We start from the raw sequence: 20,595 nt of genomic DNA on the forward strand, positions 1-20,595 counted from the left end.
AAAAAAACAAAACTTTATACAAACCCTGAATGTTACAGTATTACTCCAGTAAGTCATGCCATGCCCTGTAACAGTTCTTTTTGGTAGTGAAGCACAGAGGGACCTGCCACTTCCTGCAGTACACAGGTGTCTTCACCCTTCTGTTGCCAGCATCAGAGCACCTCCTGCAGTACCTCCTGACCTTGGTGGCATCTTCCCCATAATACTCGGGCATCCAGAAGCCATATCCTCATCGCCTTCCTCACTGTGAAAACAAATGTGGAAAAAACAAATAGATTAATTCTCTGGCTTGTACTTTCAAAAATGTAACTCAAATCAGAAATAATTTCTCTACAACAACAGCAGAACATCAATTTTGAGTGTATGAAATAACATTATATCACTCAAAATGTATACCGTGTAAATTATGTGAGACGGGGTTCATATAATCTTTTCAATATTTAATAATATTCCGTCTGTCATATATTTATATATGTATATTGTGTATATACATATTATGTATGCATTTGTGTGTATATATATATATATATATATATATATATATATAATACGTAATAATTGTAAGTCGCTTTGGATAAAAGCGTCAGCTAAATGAAATGTAATACCGTGTTAAATTCAACATGTATGTCTTGTTTATTTCAACAAAAAGAACAAGAAACGGCATCCATCTTCTGTGTTTGTTGTTGAGTGTGTGAAAGAACATTATATCACAAGATGGATGCCGTTGTGTTATTGTCACGTGTGTGAAATTACTATAGATGAATACACTCTTACACCAAATAAATAACAAAAAGATAAAAACAGATGAATACTCTTACACCAAATAAATAATTAATAGATACAAACAGAGATCACATACCTTTCCGGTGACAGAGGTTCATAATCAGAGTCATTACTGTCCCCTGTATGCGTGACGAGATCACTATCTTCCGACGGAGAGTCCTGAAATACGATGTCCAATGCCTCCTCGACGGACAAAAAAGTCTTCTTTCTGGCTGCCAGTGTTACAATACAAAGAAGACAAAGAAAACAGAGAAAACAAAGAACAAAGAAAGACAAAGACAAAGAAAACAAATCCTGCTGTTTCGCTGATCGATCTGCCGTTCTCTGCTCTCCTGTCGCTGCGGGACATGCTGGGACATGCTATGCTATGCTATGCTATGCTATGCTATGCTATGCTGCGTAAAAAGAGTGCATGGGGTGTGCCTAAACCAGCTATACTGCCTTTACTTATACTTACGCAAGATCCTATCTCTGGAACCCATTGGTCGATTTGGGTGATTGACAACTTTTTTGAATCGTTAGAGCCAATCGAATCGAGTGGCAGTTTCAAAATACGTAAATACGTTACGCCTGCGGAGGGGGAGCTATGCGTAAACTGCATCTCCCGCAGCTGAAGCCACGGACTGTTAATCTTTGGTATGAAGGGCCGTGTAGGCCAACATTCAAACTCACCTCACACACACACTACTGAAAACATTTGGACTTGCACACACACTACTGAAATCCTCTCACATTCACTACTGAACACCTCACACACACACTACTGAAAATTAAGCCTCACACACACACTACTGAAATCCTCTCACATTCACTACTGAACACCTCACCCACACACTACTGAAAACATCTGGCCTTGCACACACACTACTGAAATCCTCTCACATTCACTACTGAACACCTCACACACACACTACTGACAACATCTGGCCTTGCACACACACTACTGAAATCCTCTCACATTCACTACTGAACACCTCACACACACACTACTGAAAATTAAGCCTCACACACACACTACTGAAATCATCTCACGTTCACTACTGAACACCTCACACACACAATACTGAAAATTAACCTCACACACACACTCCTGAAAAACATTTTACTGAAAGGTTCTCAGTAGGGAATGTGCATGTGTTTCACCTATGTGTGTGTGAGGGGATTCTTGCTGTAACGGAAGTCATTCCAATGTAACGGATGTCATTCTAATGTAACGGAAGTCAGTGGTCTCTTTGCTAGCCCCGTTAGCTTCATTAGCTCCAGGCTGCTACTCCGAAGTGGTTGTTGTGTTGATGCCTGGTGGAGTATTCTTTATTGAAATATCGCACTTATCGTATGGCTCTGCGGTTCAAACAGACCGTCCATGAATGCAGTTTATTCGGTAAGTACAATTCAAGCACTTTATTTCTTACTTGTCTTTTTATTCAGCTAACAAGCGAGACGAAGCTACATCTGTGCTAACGATGCTATCCGTAGCTTACAAGTTAAAACATAATGGAGAAGTGTAACACATTAAGAAGGATTATACTGTAAAACATAAGGCTTCTCGGTGAGGTTGGTAAAATAAGGTCATGCTTGTACATTAGTTAGTTTGCTAGTTAGGTAACTGTATGCATTGTTATTGTTAATTTAAAATAGCTATGCTCGACGATGCAGACAGCTAGCGTCACATTAGTGTCGAAGAGCAGAGTACTGTATGAGATTAACCTCACTATAAGATCTGTGTATCTGAAAAATATGAATCTCACATTTCCTGTTGGTTCCAGAAATAACGTTGACGTAGATAGTGCAATATGGTTTGAAACTAGTTGGAAATGAGGTCTGTGGTTGAGACGAATTTAAGAGACTGGTCACGTTTTGTTCAGCCGGATAATATCCACATGTCTACCCTACTTTTATAATTTTCAAATCATAAATCTATTTGCCAGAAGCAAAATGCTAACGGTATGCTTAAAGGAACTGCAGCTGCTTCAACGTCACGCCGATTTAAGATCCATATTCAAACATACAGATTATAAATGGTACAAGTTGAAGCGTTTGTTTGAACAGTTTGCAGGAACTTGCTTTCAAGCAGAACTTGAAAATGTACATAAATAGCTGACGTTAATAATGCTAACTAGCGAGCTAGCTGTGTAGATCTGCTGCACTATTTGCTACAGCCCGGCTGTCCGCAGCCGACTTTATAACAGTATTAAGTGAAAACCATTCAAAATATTTTATAGAATAAATCCGTTATCCAAATCCCATAAAAACACAAGACAACCAGCAATTAGACAATACCCTGTGTCGTATTTTTGTCGGATGAATGCAAGCTGATATTGTCACTTTTTAAAAAACCTAAATAAGGGTTGTTCCCTCTTGTTTTCTCTTTGTTAGGATAATACTACAGAGAATGGGCTCCGCGGAAGGTGACACCCTTGCAAACCAAAAAAGAGAAATACAAGTATTTGTATTCCCCCCGGTCTGCACGTTTTACGTTGCTTAAGGTAAGTGAACATGAAACTATTCAGCATAACTTTCAATAATAATCTACGGTATTTATTGAGTTTTGGGATATTACTTGCATACAAATCTATACATGCCTTAAGGCTTAAGGTTTCTAAAACATACAATATGTGGTAAATTCAACAGTGGACCCAGCAAAGATTCACATTTTTGCACGATTTGTTATTGATTTGTTGCTGTTACTTAATTATACTTTTAATAAATTCAAGTCAAGCTTAGTTACATGTGATGGTAGCTATATGCTCTTACCTGTGTGCCTCCTCCGCAACCAGACTGTATTCAAACTCTTAAGTACCAGTTCTATCTACTTTAAACAATTAAAAAGACACAATCAACTACATTTATTGATATACCAATCTTTATTTTTGGGGCCTCCTCTTCTTTTAAATTAAACTTTCAGACATGAGATATTGAAATACAGTAATAGTTTTGTCTATTTAAAAAAGAATGAGCCATTCCTTACAGTTAACTTCATATTTCTTATTGTCTAAAGCATTTATGACACACATTTCCCCTCTCATATTCACAGTGTGGATCAATTGAGACAGCGTGCAGAGACTTTGGGAGAAACCTCAGCGTGACGGATGTCCTGTCTGTGGGTTTGGCTGGAGAAGGTGGAGAGGTCTTTCTCTGGGAGGAGGACGTGGCCTGATGGAGGAGGACGTGGCCTGATGGAGGAGGACCAGGTCTGATGAAGAAACCACCTAACTGCATCTGTGAGCCCATACTGGGCTCAGCTGCCACAAACAAATGATGGTCCTGTTTGACTTTGTGTTCACAATAAAAGTGTAGTTTCTTAGTGAATGTCCTGTATTGGTCTTTAATCTGAAATCAGCTTTTCATTTTCTTCTTGCCCCTCTGAGAAAACGGTGAGGCAGTTGTGTCCTTCAGGTATGTCCTTTCCTAACAGAAATGACAAGAAACATATGACATTATTGCAGAGCAAGTGTGTTATTTATGAAACGTTTGTTTATTTAGCGGCTGTAGAAATAATGTGTTTTTTTAATTCATCACTTTGTACTACAAAGATAATCAGATTATGAATGAACAGTCTGCAGTTAATCAACATTAAAATATCTTGTTAAATAATATTCAACTGCTCGGTTGTCTCACTGCAAGAACCACTTTTACCACGTCTTTTACAGACAATATGGTAGCAATTCTCACAATGTAAAATAATAATTGCCTTAAATACATTGAAATGTGAAAGCTGATTATAGTTGTTACTTTATCTATTTAAACCAGAACGTTTCTCGATTCCTTGTACCTTTGAGTCCATGCTGAAGTTCACTGATGTTTGGAATAGGTCTGTCTCTCGTGGTCAGCATCCTCTGGTCTGTCCGCATCACCTGGAAACTTTAAACAAACAGATATATGTAAAGTAACAATGTGTTGGTCACAGACTTTTTTACATGCAAATGTCATGTGATAATCTTTTTGTTATCCTTAAAGAAAGTGCTGGATATCAAAGCCCTTACTGTATCTTATCAGTTGGATTGTGTATTATTGTATAGTTGTGGTCCTTTTTATTTTAGAATCGTTTTTCATGAGACAGTCAATTTAAATATTTGTCCTATGCCATATTCACATTCATTTGTAACACACACGTAAGGGTAAAAGACAAACATCTTCAACAAATGTAATGCAATGAATAAGCTTCATTGTCACAGAAGCACACATAACGTCATATCTAATATTTAAACAAATCATTTCCTTGTCCCTAAAGCATTGACTGAGCTATTTTTCGTCCTCAAATGCAGGCATTAAGTTACATGTTCATGTTCTGCTGCCACAATAAGTCGGTTTCTCCAGTGTAATGATAATAAAATGCTAAGTAAGTATTGGTAATAATATTAATAAAAACAACGTTTGGGTTCGTTCGTTTAATATGATGAACGTTAACCAGTAAGCTTCAAAAATCAACTCCAGCTCAACAAACCATATTGCACTATCTACGTTAACGTTATTTCTGGAACCAACTGGAAATGTGAGATTCATATTTTTCAGATACACTGATCTTATAGTGAGGTTAATCTCATACAGTACTCTGCTCTTCAACACTAATGTGACGCTAGCTGTCTGCATCGTCGAGCATAGCTATTTTAAATTAACAATAACAATGCATACAGTTACCTAACTAGCAAACTAACTAATGTACAAGCATGACCTTATTTTACCAACCTCACAGAGAAGCCTTATGTTTTACAGTATAATCCTTCTTAATGTGTTACACTTCTCCATTATGTTTTAACTTGTATGCTACGGATAGCATCGTTAGCACAGATGTTGCTTCGTCTCGCTTGTTAGCTGAATAAAAAGACAAGTAAGAAATAAAGTGCTTGAATTGTACTTACCGAATAAACTGCATTCATGGACGGTCTGTTTGAACTGCAGAGCCATACGATAAGTGCGATATTTCAATGAAGAATACTCCACCAGGCATCAACACAACAACCACTTCGGAGTAGCAGCCTGGAGCTAATGAAGCTAACGGGGCTAGCAAAGAGACCACTGACTTCCGTTACATTAGAATGACATCCGTTACATTAGAATGACTTCCGTTACAGCAAGAATCCCCTCACACACACATAGGTGAAACACATGCACATTCCCTACTGAGAACCTTTCAGTAAAATGTTTTTCAGGAGTGTGTGTGTGAGGTTAATTTTCAGTATTGTGTGTGTGAGGTGTTCAGTAGTGAACGTGAGATGATTTCAGTAGTGTGTGTGTGAGGCTTAATTTTCAGTAGTGTGTGTGTGAGGTGTTCAGTAGTGAATGTGAGAGGATTTCAGTAGTGTGTGTGCAAGGCCAGATGTTTTCAGTAGTGTGTGTGTGAGGTGTTCAGTAGTGAATATGAGAGGATTTCAGTAGTGTGTGTGCAAGGCCAGATGTTTTCAGTAGTGTGTGTGTGAGGTATTCAGTAGTGAATGTGAGAGGATTTCAGTAGTGTGTGTGTGAGGCTTAATTTTCAGTAGTGTATGTGTGAGGTGTTCAGTAGTGAATGTGAGAGGATTTCAGTAGTGTGTGTGCAAGGCCAGATGTTTTCAGTAGTGTGTGTGTGAGGCTTAATTTTCAGTAGTGTGTGTGTGAGGTGTTCAGTAGTGAATGTGAGAGTATTTCAGTAGTGTGTGTGGAAGGCCAGATGTGTTCAGTAGTGTGTGTGTGAGGTGTTCAGTAGTGAACGTGAGAGTATTTCAGTAGTGTGTGTGCAAGGCCAGATGTTTTCAGTAGTGTGTGTGCGAGGTGAGTTTGAATTTTGGCCTACACGGCCCCTCATACTTTGGACCTACTCTTCTGCCGTGAATGAAAGGATTGATTATCAGTAATCATTTTAAAGTGACAAGAGACATTGGATTAACCTTGAGCAGCGTTTTTATTCCATTGAACACAACTTTTGATCACAAAACAGCCAAGGTAAGACCTAATTATTGTCATGGCTTTGAAAACTGATATTGTTTACTTGCTATGTTCTGGCTGCTAGCTCGGTTAATGTTGTGCCTGTAGTGATGGAATCTGTGGAATCTCAGCTTTCAGAAAATGTGTTGTTTGTGCAGAAAGTATGAATGATAAATGATCGTTTTTGTGAGTTATGAGCAGAAATATTGCCCGTTTTTGCCATGGGCTCGTTTAGAGGCTTCTTGTGAGACTTATTTTTCGAAAAACTTTTTTTTTCGCATCATCAGTTAGCCAAGTTTCCTCCGGTCAGATGGGTATGGAATATTAATAATTTCATGAATGACACTTCAGATATAACACTGTTGCTACATATATAGCATTTTCGGACCCGAGCTCGGGTCCGTGGGGCTTAAGAGGTTAAAATGAAGTCCGAAATATATCTCAAATAATGTATGCACTGCATTTCTCCACATAAACATAACAGTCTGCAATTAAACGGTTGTCTCCTGTACGCTCCTCTTCCTACTTGGCGCACCGGTAACTTTCTCGTGCGCACAAGAGGCTGAGATAGGCTGAGCCGCCGAATCCCTCGGAACATCATAAAAGCCATTTTCAACTCTTTGCTGGTGAAAGATTAACTAGGCTACTACTGGATGAAATAGTATGACTGTATAGGTGCGAAAATTAAACACTTTTTGAAAAAAATATTATAAAATATTTTTATATATTTATAATTCTGCAAATATTACAATAAACTCACAGCTATTTCGCGGCCCGGTACCGGTCCGCGGACCGGGGGTTGGGAACCCCTGCTTTACACCACCACTGCAGATTTGTATAGAGACCAAGTTGTTTACAGTTTGTGCAGGTTTGTCTTGTCCTCACTCTTCAATGTATTTGACCCCCAGGCAGCGTCACAAAATCCGGGGTCGCACAGCTCAGCATTTCCCACATCTTCGCCCGCCTGCAGCTCGCGCCTAACATGAGTGACTTCTCTTGGCTGCGGTGCAGTCCTCGCGCTGTCACCGTTGGTGGATCTGGAGGCTGGTTTTGTTGTTGCTCTGACGTCAGCGAGAGCTACAATGGAGCTGACAACGTGATTAGTATAAAAGCCGGTTTGAAAGCTCGCGCTCCGGTGCTCCCAGCTGCTGCTCGGCACCAGGTTAACATCAGACTGCAGCACGAGGGTGGGCTGAAGGGATCAAGATGCACTCTGCGAGCTTCACACCCATACTTTTGCTACAGCTGACTTTCCTCGCGGTGTTGCATGGTAAGATCTTTGAGGGGTGCAAAAAGTATGCAAATACTTTAAAAGCACTTTGAAGGTTAAACTTATTTAGGCAATTTGGCAGAGCAGAAAAGATGCTTTATCGCAGGTGTCACTATCACCTGCACCTGCACTTTGAATAAGGGTGACAAAACTTTGAATTTATTTTCTAAATGTATGGTTTACTAATTGTTGTTTTTTATTCATGCTGCATAATTTAACTTGTGTGAAGTTATTTTAATGTATTTGAATGCACAGTGAGACCATTTTCTTCTTTTATGTCTGTTTCAGGTGCAACATGGACGTACAATGGTAAGTCTGATAATATTTTCCTCATAATTTGTCAATAGAAGATCATGGCATTTACATCCAGTTCTCACCTGCTGACCATTTGCACTTGAATGTCTTGATCACTCATAATGGTATTCTAGCCTTAAACAAGCATTTACCAACTAGAATTGTAATACAATTTGAGACAAATCTCAAGGAAATGTCTCGGAGAAGATGTTACTGTTGTAAAGCAATCAGAGCAGTGCTTTGACTCAACAATGCCACATAATACGAAAGTGTAAACAGTATCCAATGCATTCTGATAAAAAAAGGGGAAAAGCGCTCTGTGAGCTTTGTTTGACCAGCAAAGACAACCAGTTCTGACATCTCTCTCCATGTCAGCCCATGTAACTCTAGAGTTCATTACAGACTCTGTAACTACAACATTTCATAAGTGGTTGACTGCTTTTGTATCACGCCTTAAGGTCTATGGGCAAACTCTTACATAAACTGTGCTCAGAGCTTGACCTCTTGTCATTGTGTTACTGCTTCGCGAAAGTATGTTTCATTTGGGGGCTTAACATTAAATCCAATAAGTAGGTATGGTTAACAGAGCTACGTTTGTTTTTTTTCACAACTAATTCTTTGGTCAAATATAAAACAAACTGTTGACTACATGAATGATTTTCAAACCTCATGTCTTTGTTTAAAACATTTGTATTGTGTGCAAATCCTTTCAGATGCAAATCAGGGCTTGTTAAGAAAAGAGCTGCTTCCCTGCATATTAATTTGTGGTCAAAAAATTGTAGTTAGAGGAAATGTGACGTGTTTAATTCCGACCTCTAAGAAAGGCTGATTACAGCACTGGCTTAGCATTATTGGGATACAATGGCCCTTTGTGGATTCTATTAACACGGTTTGTCTCTTACCTGAAGACATTTTGGAAAATGAAAAAAATAATGGAAAATGAAATTAGGAACATTTCTAATTTGTGTGTCAATAAAAAGGATCTCTTAACAATGCGGGATAAAAGACACCTGTGTTATTTTAAAAATAACGATTTAACTATGAGTCAACTTTGGGGAAAGGCCTGTGATGTCTAATAAGGAAAGATGTAAGATACAAATAATGATCTCTGGCACTTTCTGAGGTTCAGCGTTGTGGATTTCATCCTCAGTTACAGTCAAACCACTAACAGGCCTTGTCATAGTAGTCAGTATGGTCTCGAGGGCTGGTTGCACTTTCTGTTGATGGGGGCACAGCTGAGTCATAGGATTTATCCCCCCCCCCCAACACGCCCGCAGGCAACACAGTGCAAATTAACTTTGGAGTAAAATAAATGATGCTAGTGATGAGTGTAGTTTGCTCTGCCGCCTCCACTCTTTTAACATTCTTTTCACAAAGGAAAGGATCCATGTTTATTTTGTTAACACCCACAATCACTCTAACCAGAATTGCCAAGGGGCCCCCAAAGCATCCTGAAGGCCATTATTAAAGGACAGATTGGGTCTTATTAAAACCGCAAATGAAGTGGACAGTGACTAATTGTAGCCATAAGACTGAACTTCTTCCTTAGTTTAGAGAGGCTTCGTCTGGATAGAACTTTGCTTCAAACAAGTGTTCAGTGATTTCACAAATTCTCTTGATTTCTTTTGACATGTCTTGTAAAATAAACCCACATTTGCATGCACTGACAGCGGGGTCGGGGATGGCCTCATGCTGCGTCATTCACATTTAACCACGGTCAGCTGGCATTTGGTGAATGGTAGATATTTAATTGAATGTCTTGTTACACAATCCATCAGTGGAAAATATCCAGAAGCGGCGACATCTGGTACATTTGGGGTCTTTGTCATTTGCTATTCCCCTACAATTACGTTTTTTCAGAGTTGATTAGGTTCATTAAACACAAACCATTAGCCTCAACGAGCACCATGTTTGAAACACTCAGCACTTACACTTTAGTGAATACACTGAATTAAAATATCAGAAACCAAGAGCTTCCTTGTTTTATTTTCGTCTGCATAATTTCTCAATTACTTTTAAATCTCCAAGGCCAGTCCGCAGACACAGCATTTGGAGACACCCTTATATCGTGTGAGGTCACTTTGTAAACTCCATGACTTTTTAGACCGTGGCCGTTTTCAGTGTCCTTTGCTTTATAGAAACCTCTCATTTGGAGAGAGACAGTGTTCTCACTGGCTCTCCCTGCAAAAAACTGGTCACTACCGCTGCATAAGAACTGACCAAAAGGGAAGCCACCGGCCTGTCCCATACTGCCTTGTGCATAGATAATAAAACTTGACCTTGATTACAAAACACATTTCCAGGGAGCCAATGACACCAATGACACACTTTTGAATCAAATCCTACTAAATTCACACTGGGAAACGCTTAAAATATCCTACATTTTCATGTTCAGTGTATTTCCACTGTGTTTTGAACCTTTTGATGTAACATTTGAGTTCCATTAAGGTGCAGATATCTTGCAAAGATGTTTGATTGGTTATAATTGACATTGATGCTGTTGCAGGGCCAGAAGGAGAGCACCACTGGTCAAAGCATTATCCATACTGTGGGGGAGCGTTCCAGTCTCCCATAGACATCAAGTCAGAGCTTCTGAGGTTCGACCCAACTTTACGTCCAATTGAGATCCAAAACTACAACCTGTCGCCAAATGAGCAGCTAACACTTGGAAATAATGGGCATTCTGGTGAGTATAAATCATCAGTGTTATCAACAAATGACATATATTAAAATAAATGTAAAGTGGAGGAGTAACTTCTCGCCCTCGAGACATAATTTCTGGGTCAACCTTAGGTAAATGATAGGAGGATCTTCTTTCTGCATTTGCCACTGCAATTTTCCATAATCTCTCTCTTATTATCTGAGCTGCCCTTCCAGCCAAAGAAAGAGCGCCATGTTTTGACTGGGTAAATATGAGCATAGATTAGTCATCTCTTCTGACTCTCCTGGGCATTTTAACAAAAGAAAAAGACAACGTTGGTTTGATGTTCGATATCTATACAGAACACAGTCTGACATTTATATGCTAAATATAGCAATTAGAACAAAGAAAACCATGCCCTTGTGCCACAGAATAAAATATTTAGATGACTTGACTGGCAGATGAATATGATGATTCCACCAAATTATAGCTAAATGTTATATGATTTAGTTTTTTTTGAAGATAAAAAACAGTTTCAGTGAGGTTGTTTGAACGGTGGCTCTAAACAGTGTGCTGTAGAACTGGTGTCATTTGTTTCTTACATGTTACTTTAAGCAGGATGCAGAAACTGTAAAGTGAACACCAAAACATGCATGTAATGTCTGCCCAAAGTAACTATTATGTGCAAAACCCACCAGACAAATGCTTATGTGTGCATGCCTAACGGGCCTCAATGCCAAGAGCTAAGTGGCATCATCATTGTGACGTGTGTGTGGGATAAGCTGACAGAGGTTTTTCTCCTGTAAGCATTCGTCACACACTGACGAACATGTGGAAAGCGCCCTGCGTCACTCCAACATAAAGTCACGTAGCTTAGTCTTTCAGAAGCACCGAGCGGATCATGCTGACTTCCTCAGTTTAGATTAAGTTTAAGTTTGTCTGAGGGTCCAATCCAGCCAGCGGGATGACTTTGCAAAGTTTAAAAATGACAGAGAAGACATTAGTTGGAATTTGTACAACTCTTAATGTATTTTGTATGTATACATGTCATACATTTACAAGGCAGGGGTATAACTTAACTCTTTTCCATAATAGTTTCCTTTAGTTTGTATGGTGGTGTGTTAGTTCAGGTGATCAGGATTACGGCACAGATGTGGAAATGAATTTAAAATAATTTCTAGATCTTGACAAGTTTTTTTTGATAAAGTAATACTATATTGTTCAGTTCCAGATACCGGTGACTTTGTAGATACACTGTGATCTGTAAGTTGTAATGCACATGTGTAAATTATAAACATATACCTGTTGAATTTGTACTTATTTTCTTATTATTTGAGATCAAATGTGGCTGTATGTGGCCCCTGAACTAAAATGAGTTTGAACACCCTGGTTGAAGTTGATGTTCTTTGATTCCCTGACGTTAACTGAAGTAACCCTGCTCTGTTACGTGTGGTGGGTTTGCATGTCTCCTGATCCCCAGTACAAATATCGCTGCCATCTAAGATGCACATCTCCAGCCTGCCTCATCGCTACACTGCAGCTCAACTCCATTTTCACTGGGGCTCGTCCGGCAGACCCTTAGGCTCTGAGCACACGATGAACAGTAAGCAGTATGCAGCCGAGGTAAACCACACAAACAGCTAGTCTTACCACAACCCACTATTAATGGAGAAGATGCTAATGGAAAGTACCTTAATACATTTATTGTAGTACAATTATGATGTACTAACACTTTATTTGGGTATTTCTATTTTGTAAAACTACATACTTTTTCTCTACTACACTTATCACACACTATAGTTACTTTGCAGATTAAGATGTTATGTACTACAATATGATAATTAAATACACCACCCAATAATAAAAGTAACAATTAGTTTAGTATAGTATGATACATAGAACACCCTGGATTGTTCTACTTTGAACTTTGTAAGTACTTTCCGCTTATAATACTTGTCTAACTGTACTTTAAACAACATTTTAAATGCAGAACTTTTTTCTTGATATGGCTGTAGTGTTGCTTCTTTACTTAATAAAAAAAGAGTCAATGTGTGGTTGGTTATCAGCGATAAGACAGGTATTTCACATCTGTAGCATCAGGTGACAGTATCTCTGTCACCAGACAAATGACTTAATACGGTATGACTTAAACGTGTGACATTTGATTGGCAGAGACTGATTCCCTTCAAGGCTTCCAGACGCTGCTCAAACTAAAAGCTCTGCATCGACATTTGACTGTTCCAGTTTCTTGACACTGTGGCAGACAAAAGTTAGAAAAGGCTTACTGTGCAACTTCCACTTTATTTTTTGATTGACTATAAAGTTCTATTTGGACACTTGTATAACATACTTTCTAATTTAAGTGACCTAGAAGTGTTTTTTATTTGTTTTTTAAACAGAAATAACAACCTTTAACAATGGACAATTGTACAGACAACTTACATTATATAGTCTCTATATATTTATTTATATGCACACACACAAAAGCACAAAAGAGTACAAATGGATAGTTCCTTTTGTCTTTGGTGGGAAATATAATGTCAGCATGGGGGTTTAGAGCCATAGCAATGTGAAGCATATTCAGTCCAGGAAAACAAAAAGATTACGAATAAAAGGAAAGTAACCTGATTGTGAGAGGTTTGGGAGTGAGAAGTTTTTAACAATAAACAGGTTTTGAGTCTTTAAAATCTCCACTCCTGAGGTTATAAAGAGATCATACCTATTAAATTAGCGTATCTTCTCACTGGGTTGAACACACTTAAAGGCAAAGACATAATTCCACTCAGCCTCAGTATGTACACTATGACAGTGCGTCTTATTTCTGCAGGGTTTAAAGGGATTAGTGTAGCTGACTATTATGTGATTTGGCTTTCAACCACCTCTGGAAATGAGTGCTTGTCTGTGCTATTTAATGTGTCAAGCCCTCTAAGCTGTTTTCACACACCAGTTTGCTCTACTTTGGTACTTGAAGTAAAGCAGAGAGTGAAGTTTAAAAGTCTTTTACGATATAAACCAAAAAAGGAGACATTTGGTTTCATTTGAACTACAGTGTACAGGAGCTGAAATGGTTGCAACCTGGGTGCTTTTATGTGTCCATGCCTCAGCTTCAGCACAGCCACATGTAAAGTGCTGCGGTCTGACCTGAAGCTCTGAGTGGACGCGTCTAGGACATGCATCTTTTCAAGTCTCTCCAGACTCCAGAACCACAGTTCCTTGATGGCATGTTGTTATGGAGGGAGTAAGAATATTCCCAGAAATTGTGCAAATGTCTACCCTTAATTCCCATACAAGAAGGACATCTGTAGATAAAGTTGCGTCATATTTGGCCAGAATGACTAACATGCCTTTCTGTTGCACTAAATATATAACAGAATAGACCAAACAAACTGACAGTCTGGCATTTATGTATGTGCTGTAATACACCACCTACTGTAATGCATCTCCGGCATTATCACTTCCCACCTTGTTCCTTCCCCTGAACACCACCTGCTATTTCCAATCCAATTATCATCTACTTTGAATGTGTTTATAATAGTTCAACAATTAGCAGCGAGTCACTCCTTCAGGCTCCATGAAACTACACTGCATGCAATTACACAAGTATCATGCAATTACACAAGTATCATGTTAAAAAATGTATAACAGATGCACACTTTTTTGTCTTAAAATAGAATCAAATTATGTTATTAGATCTCAAACATTAATTACTAACAGTAACACAAACTCAAGGTTTTGACTCTTGTAACTACGTGATATTTATATATTTGTTTTACTTCCGCAAAATCTTTACATATTTCCCTTTTCTTTCACAGATGCATGTAGTACACTTCAATTCAGACAAGTATCCCAATATGTCCATGGCTGTAGACAAATCTGACGGCCTGGCTGTGCTGGGTGTCCTGATCGAGGTGAGACGTGGTGGGAGCGGGGGAAGGTGATGTGTGAAATTGAATGGAGCAGAACCATCTGACTTTGTTTGTCATGCAGGTTGGAGAGTTCAATCCAGCATTTCAACAGTTTCTGAGGTTCATCAACGGTATCAAATACATTGGTGAGTCATAAGTCATTATTATCTCTAGTAGTTTTGCCACACTGAATTTAAGTTATGAATCGTGAACAATATCAGCTACCTTTGTGATAGAAAGTCATTTTTTTCGGGGTCAAAATCTCCAAACTCTCAGCTCATTCATGAAGCTATTCTGGATTTTACTCTGACATGACTTTGTTAACAGTTGTACAAACTTCTGTTCTGGCAGATCAGCGAGTGCAGGTGCCCGGTTTCAACATCAGAGCTCTGCTGCCGGCACGTTTGGACGAGTTTTACCGCTATGACGGGTCCCTGACGACTCCTCCGTGCTATCCCAGTGTCCTGTGGACAATTTTCAGGAATCATGTTACAATTTCTCGAAAACAGGTGCTCCTAAATCAACTTTACAGCATTTTATTACATTCTCTCCCTTTACATTTAACTTTAATTGGTGTGGAAAATCTCTATGCGTAACATGCTTTTGTTTTGTGGTGTCTTCTCAGTTTTTAGACATGGCAACAGCCCTCTACTCCTCCCATGCCCAGGAATCGTCCCCCGTGCCTCTAAATGAAAACTTCAGGAAACCGCAGCTTGTCGACAGCCGGGTGGTGCTGGTATCTTTTAAAGAGGGTAAGTATTGTCTTCGTGGGCTTGCTTATTTGTTTGAGCATGAATACAAAGGTCACATAATGCCTCTGCACTGCTTTAAAAATGGCAAAAAGGGCCAGTTTGAATGATGTATGGGCACTTTTCAGCGCTGTCTCTCTTGTTTGCTACCACCTGCTTGTTGTTGAGCTTTCACATGGATGTATATCTTAAACAACTTTAAGAGTGATTGATTTTGATGAGCTTCTTGAAAAGTAGGCCATCTTTTATGACACAATAAATGAACTCTTCCCACTGAGAAGTCTGCAGCACTTACATTGGTCTTTAAAGTGTTACTTTTATGTGGTTGACTGGTGTACCACACTGTATGGTATTTATTTAGCTCCATATGCTGCAGTGTGGTATGAATGTGCATGTTTTCCGCATTTTCAAAGCTTCCCCTCAGAGCTATGCTTTTCCAACAGCACATGTGTTTTGACATGGCAGTGTGGAATCCTCTGCTCTTATCTTTCATGGGCGGCATTTAGCAGGCAATGGCTTGTGCTTTAAGGTTTAACACTACAGGCCGTGCTGTTGCATGCTGGGTGTGAAGGCCCAAAGTCTTTCAAGGTAATATCCCACAGGCTGGGATGGTTAACCAGCTGTGATTGGCTGTGTGTCGATGCAGCCAGAGGACTGCAAGGTACTCTTACAGTCACATCTCCACTCATGAGGAAGCGAGTCGTTCAGCAGCTGCTCGTCGGTGACCTAGCAGACCTGGCTGATGAAGGGTTCTATCAACTCCTACCAAGTGCCTCAGAGAAGGTCCATGCTGGCAAGAAGAAAGACCTCAAGAACCAGCACTCTCCGGCCAAATCCAAACAACACACGCTCAATCCATCTTTGAAGAAGAGCCAGAACCACCGCCCTGTGGGAAAGCTCGGTCTGGCTGAAGATGCACTGTGCTACATCTCACTGGAGCAGAACGTTTTACATCAGCTCAAACTATCTCACTCTGAGAACCAGCTGGCTCAGGCTCTCAGAGATGAAGCTTTCCCCAAGCTGAATCTAAAGAGCTACCTGGACTGTAAGTCAGACTTAGCCCTCCCCACTATCAGAAACATTCTCCGTGGACGACCAACAGATGAGGCTTTTGAGTTAGATCGCTCCCTGACAAAAGCCTTGATGACCAAGCAAAAGACTTCCTCAGCAATCAAACCAAGTGTGCCAGGGAAAAACCATGGCATCTTCCCCTCTCCTTCTGTTCCCAGGAAGCCACACAGCCAGGGTTATCCACATCCTTGGCTTTTGCCAATGGAGTGGGAAGACTAGAGAGATTCTTTGCATAGTTGCATCTCACATTATGTCACTTTGTGTAGCAGTCATGAGTTGTCTGTCACGAAATGAAAGACTAGTTTTCAAGCAAGGCCCTGCAATTCTTTGACCCATCTTTCTTACAAATGTATTTAACATTAACTTATTTTTTCTACACTTCATTATAATAACATTTCTAACAGAAAAAGTTGTAACTTACTGTAGTTATGTTTTTTTGCAAACAAACGCCAATTTATAACCAGTCATCCCCAGTGATTGTGCTCAGAGCTTCAAGCTGAAATTGTAATCAAACTCAATGGGTCGAAGAAAGTCTACAAAAATGAGAAACTTGTACTTTCTCACAGTGGGCTTTAGGTCTGTTTGTATTTGTTGCCTTGCCATGACATGCTTTAAAATAAACTGCTGCAACGCATACATTCCAGGCTTAGAGATATATATACATCAAGCTACATATAGTACAGAAAATGTCTGCAGACAAATATATATATAATATGCAGTACAGCAAGTGCAGTTTTATAGTGTGGTGATTATGGAGCTTTGCTAGTAATTACTGTCTTGCACAGCATAGAGATGCAGCTAAACCAAAAAATGTTGCTAGAGCTTCAGCGCTTTACATTACATGTCTAACAATTTGTTCTTCTCTTCAAAATGTCATTTACAACGAGTAAAGGAACAGATACTGTTTACGTCAAACTATTTTCAATAAAAGCAATTTACAAGAAGCGATATGTGGCAAATGTCTTCCCTGCTACATTTGCACCCTTTACTGTGAACATTTAAGTCAAGTATTTTTCAGAAACACACAGGGCTGGAGTTCCCAGCAGCAGACACTGGGAAAATTGTATGAAATTGCCTGGAAAAACACTTACTGTAATATTGAAGCATTCTCAAAGTGCGTGCCAATCCAGGAATGTCTTCGCACAAACATGGCTGAGATGATTTACTGACATCTAGTTCGAGCAGATCGTTGAGATTAAAGGAGGTAAAAACTTTTCTGCCACAAATGTTGTAAATGTCTGAATTTGAGTGGGATTATATACTGTCAGCATGTTTGTTAAAATACATTAAAGTTAAACTATTGTGTTTTATCTTTGACATCCAAGCTCTTCTCCAACTGATGGTACCATATCTGAGGTGCCTATTTCTCTATTTTCACCTTCTTCTTCTCCCTGTTTTTCTGTCACTCAGCTGACCTTTCTTGGATAAACACTGGTATGTTGCTTTGTATATTTTGTTCTTCTTTGCTTCCTGTATATTGTCTTCCATTTCATAAGCAGCATTTACTTTGTAGAGCTCTAAAAATAATAGTTAAAACTAACTAAACTAACTTTCTTCATCTAAATGATGTTAATAATGGAAAATGCTATCAGGAATGATGGCCTTGTGTTAATAGATATGCAAACTAAACCATACCATTTGAAGGGATAAATGTATATTTTGCATAGAGCAGCCTATGATACATTAGTGTGGTGTATACTAACATAACAAAACATGCATAAATAATACAATTAATAGTTGAATATTTGTGCATATTGTTTTGATTTACAATAATATATTTCTGCTTTAAAATAATAAAACTACCACTCACCTGCACACATACATGAAAACATGGAGAAGAGTGTGACACCCTGATCATCACTTAATCTCTCTGCTTGGTTTGCTTCATGCTCTGCAGGTTTACTGGTTACCATTCTGGTGGGCTCTGCTCTGGGCCTTGTTCTCATTGTCTCTTTATTTTGCTGTCTATTTAAGAAAAAAAGGTAAGCAAACGGCGAAAACAACGAATCAAGACCACAGCTACATTTGTTGATCTCACACTCGGTCATAATTTCCACCATTAATACGTAGATTAAACCTTGTGAATTGTTTGTGAAATAGTGTCCATTACCCTGTTTGAGGACATTTGTCCGTCTGATTCCAAGCTCACACATTTATATTTTCCTTGATTTATTTTAGGTGGGGAGATATGTTTACAGTTTCTATAAAGTGGACAATTGCAAAGGGTATTTCAAGAGGAGAGTTAACCTTAACAGACTCAAACATCTGGGTTTTTTCAAAATAAGAGTCAAAGACTTAAGAGAAGTTGTGTCCTCATTAGTTGAAACTTGTGCCACCCTCATTCTCGACAGTTACGATGCATAAATTATGAGCCAACTTGGTACAAATGTGGTTTTCTATAAAAGACTAGTACCCTGGGAATACTGTCTTTGGTTTGCAGCGCTGTGTGATTTCAGATTAAATGTTATTGTCATTACATAGTACATGTACTAGTGACGAAATGTAAGTTAGGCATCTGACCAGAAGTGCAAAATAGCAGTGCAGGAGTCTACATAATAAGAATAATTATAAATAGGCTATAAACAGATGAATATGTACAGTATAAACGGCATTGACAGTCAAATATATAAACGGGTGGGTGGTGGGTATGGGCTTGGGTTTATCAGGGGGCAGAGTTCAGCAGGGTTACAGCCCTGGGGAAGAAGCTGACCCTGAACCTGCTGGTCTTGGACCGGAGGCTCCTGAAGCGCCTCCCCGGGGGTAGGGAGACAAAGAGATAGTTTGCAGGATGAGAGGTGTCTTTAAAGATGTTGTGCGCCCTCTGCAAACACCGTATCCCCTGGATGTCCTCGATGGCAGGGAGTGAGACACCGATGTTGGGCGATTTTCGTCACCCTCTGCAATGCCTTCCTGTTGAGCATTGAGCAGTTCCTATACCAGGCTGTGATACAGCTGGTCAGGATGCTCTCAATGGTGCAGCGATAAAAGTTCACCAGAATCTGAGGAGAGAGGTGATCTTTCTTTAGTCTCTTCAGGAAGAAGAGACGCTGGTGAGCCTTCTTTACTATGCTGGTGGTATTGTTGGATCATGAGAGGTCATCGGATATGTGGACCCCCAGGAACTTGAAGCTAGACACACGCTCCACCGCCGTTCCATTTAGGTGGATGGGAGTGTGTGTGTTGCCTTTCGATTTCCTGAAGTCCACAATGAGTTCTTTTATTTTTGTTGTGTTGAGGGCCAGGTTATTGTCGGCACACCACTCAGTCAGATGCTGAACCTCTTCCCTGTAGGCCGTCTCATCGTTGTTGTGGATGAGGCCGATCACCATTGTGTCGTCTGCATACTTGATGATGTTGTTTGAACAATGTACAGGGGTACAGTCATGGAAGAGAGATTATCCAACCTGACATGCTGGGGTCTGTTGGTTAAAAAGTCTAAAATCCAATTACAAAGGGGGGTGTCGATGCCCAGGTCATTGAGTTTTGTGATTAGCTTGGAGGGGATGACGGTGTTGAAGGCTGAACTGAAGTCGATGAACAGAAATCTTGCATAGGAGTTGTTTTTTTCCAGATGTGAGAGGACGGTGTGAAGTGTTATGGACACAGCATCTTCCGTGCTCCTATTAGTCCGGTATGCGAATTGATGGGGGTCCAGTGTCGGTGATAGGCTGGATTTAAGCTGTGCTAGGACCAACTTCTCGAAGCACTTCATGAGAATGGGTGTAAGTGCAACGGGGTGGAAGTCATTCAGGCCTGCTCCATCAGAGTGTTTGGGCACTGGCACTATGGCGGTGGTTTTAAAGCATGTGCAGGGACATCTGTTTGGGCCAGGGACAGGTTGAAAATGTCCGTCATGACCTCAGGCAGTTGCCCAGCACAGGCCCTGAGAACGCAGCCTGGGATGCCATCGGGTCCAGCAGCCTTGCGTGCATTAATCCTGCTCAGTGTGGTGAAGACGTCAGAAGGTGAGAGTGTAAGGGG

At 39.8% G+C, this 20,595-nt stretch overlaps 1 protein-coding gene and 2 long non-coding RNA genes across 3 annotated transcripts; 2 read left to right on the forward strand and 1 right to left on the reverse strand.

Annotated features, from left to right (window-relative positions):
• The first annotated feature begins 2,096 nt into the window (after positions 1 to 2,096).
• LOC117447804 (uncharacterized) lies at positions 2,097 to 4,092 on the forward strand. The gene is made up of 3 exons (XR_004552272.2): positions 2,097 to 2,164; positions 3,160 to 3,269; positions 3,818 to 4,092. It is a non-coding gene; the product is annotated as an uncharacterized lncRNA (long non-coding RNA).
• Positions 4,093 to 4,102: 10 nt separating this feature from the next.
• On the reverse strand, positions 4,103 to 7,502 carry LOC139433999 (uncharacterized). The gene is made up of 3 exons (XR_011643401.1): positions 7,445 to 7,502; positions 4,556 to 4,644; positions 4,103 to 4,191 (listed from the first exon to the last, which is right to left on the reverse strand). It is a non-coding gene; the product is annotated as an uncharacterized lncRNA (long non-coding RNA).
• Positions 7,503 to 7,822: 320 nt separating this feature from the next.
• On the forward strand, positions 7,823 to 17,558 carry ca12 (carbonic anhydrase XII). The gene is made up of 9 exons (XM_034084471.1): positions 7,823 to 7,954; positions 8,243 to 8,263; positions 10,755 to 10,934; positions 12,370 to 12,512; positions 14,702 to 14,797; positions 14,877 to 14,940; positions 15,146 to 15,303; positions 15,420 to 15,546; positions 16,190 to 17,558. Exons 1-9 carry the CDS (start codon positions 7,891 to 7,893, stop codon positions 16,831 to 16,833), a joined length of 1,497 nt encoding a protein of 498 aa, XP_033940362.1. The 5' UTR covers positions 7,823 to 7,890; the 3' UTR covers positions 16,834 to 17,558.
• The last annotated feature ends 3,037 nt before the right edge of the window (positions 17,559 to 20,595 follow it).

Source organism: Pseudochaenichthys georgianus, chromosome 6 (assembly GCF_902827115.2).
Source record: "Pseudochaenichthys georgianus chromosome 6, fPseGeo1.2, whole genome shotgun sequence".
NCBI classification, from domain to species: Eukaryota; Metazoa; Chordata; class Actinopteri; order Perciformes; family Channichthyidae; genus Pseudochaenichthys; species Pseudochaenichthys georgianus.